This window comes from Scaptodrosophila lebanonensis, unplaced genomic scaffold, assembly GCF_003285725.1.
Source record: "Scaptodrosophila lebanonensis strain 11010-0011.00,11010-0021.00 unplaced genomic scaffold, SlebRS2 tig00000001-arrow-pilon, whole genome shotgun sequence".
NCBI classification, from domain to species: domain Eukaryota; kingdom Metazoa; phylum Arthropoda; class Insecta; order Diptera; family Drosophilidae; genus Scaptodrosophila; species Scaptodrosophila lebanonensis.
This window is the reverse complement of record NW_022060529.1, coordinates 27744411-27750049: the sequence shown is the minus strand read 5'-3', so window position 1 is coordinate 27750049 and position 5639 is coordinate 27744411. Positions and strand designations below refer to the sequence as shown.

The 5639-nt window shown below is 38.1% G+C and overlaps 1 protein-coding gene across 3 annotated transcripts; it reads left to right on the top strand.

Annotated features, from left to right (window-relative positions):
• The first annotated feature begins 1681 nt into the window (after nt 1-1681).
• On the top strand, nt 1682-5371 carry LOC115632990. Of its 3 annotated transcripts, none has more exons than XR_003996313.1 (7): nt 1682-2004; nt 2061-2215; nt 2274-2522; nt 3146-3490; nt 3558-3992; nt 4420-4763; nt 4827-5371. XR_003996313.1 is itself a non-coding variant. In XM_030530313.1 (6 exons), the coding sequence occupies exons 1-6, from the start codon at nt 1890-1892 to the stop codon at nt 4696-4698; spliced, it is 1578 nt and encodes a 525-aa protein (XP_030386173.1). In that variant the 5' UTR covers nt 1682-1889; the 3' UTR covers nt 4699-5371. The 3 variants fall into 3 exon arrangements, 1 of the variants encoding a protein (XP_030386173.1); XR_003996312.1 differs by having other exon boundaries at nt 4420-4771; XM_030530313.1 differs by having other exon boundaries at nt 4420-5371.
• Nucleotides 5372-5639: the final 268 nt, after the last annotated feature.

The following is a 5639-nucleotide window of genomic DNA, read 5'->3' as shown; positions in this document are numbered from 1 at the left end:
AATGGCCGCGCGTACTTATGCAAGTTGGAGTGTTTTTGTTCTTTCCAGTTGGCCGACGTCAGGACAATGGACTTGGCTACCATGTTGCATGCTTTCGTTGGCATTTCCTTCGACATCCGCTGGCACAACAAGGTAGTGTCAAATGTCAAGCGGGTAATGCATGCTATAAGTAGTTGTATACCTTCTAACTTTAGAAGTTATTTTGTATAAATAGGCATTTCAAGAACTTAGAATACATCTTTGGTTTTAATTGTGCTGAAGGTAAAGTACAAACAAATAAATTCAAACTGGTCCACTGATCCATACTTTAATTAATTACTTAATCTTATAAAAATATGTACATATATAACATTTATTAAAGTAAACAAATAAATAAATATAAGTTATTGTTTGTTTTTTGGGCTCCACAAATTTACTTTATTTTCTGCTGGATGATGCTGAAAGCAAACAATTTTTCGCTTTTAATATTAGGAAATTAGGAAACTTGCCTGTGCAATAGGGTAGCTCTTATATATATGCAAGTGGTTTCCGGACCAACTTTGGTTCATCAGATGGTTGTGCGAAAATATTATATTATTATTAGTCATGATTTTGTATTCATCTTCAAATTTATTTATTCATTTATTTTTATTTAATTAACAAATAAAAACTGTCAACAAAAATATCTACTTAGGATCTTAAGAGAGGTTATCAGACCTAATTACGAGGACACAAAGGCACTAATTAAAGTTAATTACCAAATCTCCAAGAATTAAGAAAGTTATGGAAAATTACTAATAGCTGGGAAGTGGTGGTGTATTAGGGAAAAAAACTTGTCTTTTCTCAGATTTAGGAAAATCTGGATACCAAATTTGGGAGTTGGCCAGACCATTTTTGATCAAGCACACAATTTTAAAGCCTCCTTTATCAGGAAGGATTCACGTGGTAGTTCCCTCACTTTCCACCTCATCAGCAATGCGGTATCCCCGTACCCATATGACGTAAGTACTGACGTGCTGGGTCATCTCTTTAAGGCAGTGGTTACTGCAGATAGCAGGTGGGCTCCGTGTCTGTTTTATACAAGTTAAGCATAACTTAAGTTTGTTAACTTGGCCCAGACATTTATTGTTTATAAGTATTACCATTTGTATGGTACCTTTATTTGTTGTTCCGTGCCGAAGAAGTTAAGACCTGAGCTAAATACCCATACTCGTACATTATTTTGCCACTCTCTAAGAATTCTGTACAAAAGTTCATTAATAGACTCTGTTTGTTTATATGTGTATGTATGTATTAATCCACCGCATCGCTTTAAGATTTTTTAGCTCTTTGCCCTACGACCTTCAGTCATCAACATACTATTTCAGCACATTTTCACAGTACAAATAAATGCAGGTGTCTAATTATAAACGCAAAATATTCATTTTCGTTGGCGCGCTTATGCGGTTCTGTTGTTTATAAAAATAAAATAAAAAACATGAAAAATAAGCAAAATAAATAATTTGGAAGCAAGAAGAAAATTAAATACAATAAAAACTATAGCAAGCCCGTTCGGAAACATACAAGGGTGCATTTTACAGAGTACGGAATAAAATTGTAACAATTTCGAAAAATAAATTCAGAATGTTTTGGCTTTTTTTCGAAAATAGTCTCGCGTGTATTTTAAAAAAATCTGTCCACGACAGTCGTTTACCGATTGCGACGCGGCGCGGCGCTCGCTAAACTCAGGCGCGCACAGACGATCCGTATTATAAAAATAAATCACAGAACTTCTAGAAAACTGTGCCAAAAATTTCAAAATTAGAGAGCATTTAGACAGTACGCAGAAGTGATTTCATGCCGACATTTGTGTAATCTAGAACTAAACTAAACCAATTTGCACAAATATAGTAATTATAATAATAATAAGAATGTCTACAATGAGTCTCGCACGGAAGGGCAGTAACAGCAGCATTGAAGTAGCAGGAGGAGACAAGTTGAGAGCTACGCAGAAGGCAGGCTGGAAAATTGATGAGAATGAGAAAGGTAGAGAATAAAGTATTGTTTAGCCAACAAATTTTCATCACTTTATCAATCTGTAGCCTGCTACATAGATATAGACGAAGACGACGATGATAGTGATGATCAGAGAAACGACGGAAAGCGTGTGTATTCACGATGGTGCTACTTGCCGGATTTGCTGTTAGAAGAAATATTCTCCTACCTTACACCAAAGGAACGCTACTATGCCAGTTTGGTGTGTACCCAAAACAAACTTCTATGCGATCTATCAATGAGTCTGATACTTGGTTTAGGTTTGCCGCCACTGGTACGGCGCCTTCTATTTGCCGACCGTATGGAACAACTTTGTGGTTGATGACCGCACACTGACCCGCGCCAAATACAATTATTACTCGGGTTGGCAATATTGTCTCGATCATATGCGCACACAAAATTGCCTGGCTCGCATCGGACGGCATTTGCGAGGCATAGAGTTCCGGCCATGGCATAGCTTCAACAATATTTATCAGTTCATGTCAATGCTGTCATGGAGCATGGATAAGGTGAATTAGATAAACGCACATCACTGTTTCTAACCCTTAAAAGATTAAATTAGACATACTACTCGCACTGATACACCTATACATATCTCAATTTACTTCCATGTCCTTCATATGGATTTTGCTAGCTTATTTTGTTTATTTATTTTGTACTGCATAGACTGCGGACTACTCCCTTTTATTTTAGCCTGATTCAGTCTAATTTATTTTTGTTAAAGAACTTGATTCACTGCTATACTTGTCGAATACGAAACTGGTCATATGATTGAGATCTATATAATATTTGACAACAGGGAAATATCATGTAGCTCCTCGTTGTGTCAGTCCTTGAAGTTAAAATAAAGGTTCCATTATTTGTTTATGTGGTGTTTATACGATGAGCTTTCAGGAGAGACATTTTAAAACGCAGCCTTATCCCATTCATCCCATTATTAGTAAACTTGTAGGGTTCAAATAAGTCTAACCGCCGAATTTTATGTACCTATCTGTCAGTGATCATTCAGACAGACAGTCAGAAGTTTGTCATCTTATGAAAATTTTATTTATTGTTATAATGCTTTAACATTCATTAATACATTGGAATTAAACTATTCAAGCGATAACATTATTTGTTCGCCTCCTCTAAGGGCACCGAATTGAATGCCTCACCCGAACTCCGCGGTATGGGTTCCCGCATACGCTCCTTAGTATATCACTTTCCTTGCAACATGTCTCAGCCCAACGATCCTGAAGGCATTAAGCTATTTGGCACAGGAGGCCAATTACTCAAAGGTCTAAAGGAACTACTGCTACGTCTAACTGAACTGCACACTTTGAAACTTGTTGACTTTGTCTTAGAACGGTTTGAAGCGAATCATCTGTTGGACGAAGTAGTCTGCAGTTGCTGCACCAAAATGCGTGTACTCAACCTGGTCAATGTGACTACGACACACTGCCCCATCATGCATGTGGGTCTATTTCTGAATCTTCAGGTAGGTTGTTATTCGGATTTAGTGTTGTTTTCATTCGGCTACTTTTATATGGTCTATTTTTGTATAGATACTAACCATTTCGCCACAAAACATTGACGACGATGTACTCTCTCTACTGGCCGATACAAAGCTGAGACATCTGCATTTGCTTCAGAACTGCTACACACCCAACCATCTCACCATCAGCCCCTGCAGCGCCAAAGCGTGGCGCAATGTAAAAAAAAGTAATCCACGTATGCGGGTACACCTACGCCTCGAGAACCTTGTGGATGGCGAAGTGGTTCTACAGCCAGAGGCACCAGTGCACAGCATCACCTATTGGGCACCCCAAGCACGCGTTCATGCCGAGCTGCTACTGCGAATGGTCGACAACTACAAAAATACGCTGGCCGTCTATGGCCACCAACTCCTACCGCGCTTCACCAGCCCCAAGCCGTTTCACAACCGCATCGACAGCTTGCTGCTACTAATGTGCCGCCAATGCTGCTATTTGGACACTTTCGTAAGCTATGTCGCCATATTTAGACTAGAGGTGGGCTTTCTAGAAAACATGTCAAACCTAATTTTTTACGTTTTTACGGATTAGTTTTGGTTGCATTTCAAAAATAGATAGAGTCAACTCCCGGATGTGGTTTTTATTATTATTTAATTAGGCACATATTTATTTCATATGACACCTTAAGAGAAAGAATATCTCCGTAGATGTCGGAATTTTCGTCAAAAATTACGTTATAAAACAATAACTATCTAACTCATACATTTTAAATGTGATAAATAACGCAAGCTTATTTCAAAAATTTGTTATCAAACTGTTGACATTTTGGTTTTGTTCTCTCCGATTCTTAATCAATTTCCAATGACCGTGTTACAAGCCCATCTCTAGCATATAAGTATATCTTCCTTCATTAACATATACACTACTCGCTCAGATCATACGTGAAAAAATTTCGACTTCAACTCTGCTGCTGCTGGCGCGTACGGCCAAGAACTTGCGACAGTTGCATGTTCGTCGCTTCGCCGTAATTATAAGATGCGACTGGCCGCGGCATCCGGAATGGAGTGATGAATATTATTTGTGGCTGCGGCGCAATTCGCGGTCCTATGAGGCAGTGGAGCGCGAAATTTCGCAAATATTAGGTTTCAAGTGGCGCTTGCTGAGCGATCGCGACTTTAAGCAATTGACGGTGAATTGTAGGGCCGGCACGTAGACATAGCAAGCCTTTCCCTTTCTTCACTTAATTTGTGATACACGGTGTTGAGCTTTAATATACTTGTATGTATGTACGTGTGTGTACTGTATGTATTACTCGAATCAAAAACAATTAAATTTCTGTAGGAAACCCCCGAAGAATATTGCCAGGGTGAAAACAATCTTTCAAACCGCCTCTAGACTAAGTGCAACTGTATAAAGTATTTTGTTTGTGTACATTTTGCAAATCACCGTCGAGCAATTTGTATGGCTGTGCTTCAATCGGACCTACGTATATAAAAGTCTGGTGCTAGTCGTGTGGACATTAGTTACTTAAGACGCACTGCGGACGCTTAGATATGAAAGCTATATTCACTATTATCGTTATTATTGGTGTACTCCTTGACTTTGGAGCAACTTCGCCAACACCGTACTTTATTCGTCCACGCCCAATCGGATGGATCGTGGCTGTACCTGTGCCCTATCATGGACATCACCATAGATACCATGGCTACCACAGGTATCGCGGCCCCTATCAACGCCATGGGTATTGGTGAAAAGTATTACAAACAACTATCAGAACTCTAATAAATATAGTAACAATATTTTAATAAAAGCAAAGGTGTAAATTAATTTTTAAAAAATAACACTAAAGATTAACAAAGTAAATTTTCTGGTAATTAAAAATGCAATACCTTTACGTGTACATGTTATACAAGTACTATAGTATATATCTGTATAGATGCAGTAACTCTCTATATTGGCGCACTTAAAAATAATCCATTCTAAAAATGAAAAACACTTTGAAATTATCATCCAGTTCAACAAAAAATCCAAGAAGAGTATTTTTTATGAACATATAGAATTTTTAGAACCGCGATTTTTTCTCCGAACTAGAGGTGGAAAAGAACCGTGATTTCGGTTGTCCCATTATGGTAAGAAAAGGAACAAACAAATATG

Bases quoted from the DNA above. Each gene is read 5' to 3' on its own strand.
- LOC115632990 (XM_030530313.1), top strand. From the start codon at position 1,890: ATGTCTACAATGAGTCTCGCACGGAAGGGCAGTAACAGCAGCATTGAA. The intron at 2,005-2,060 runs GTAGAGAATAAA...ATCAATCTGTAG, and splicing joins AATTGATGAGAATGAGAAAG to CCTGCTACATAGATATAGAC. The intron at 2,523-3,145 runs GTGAATTAGATA...GCCTCCTCTAAG, and splicing joins TGTCATGGAGCATGGATAAG to GGCACCGAATTGAATGCCTC.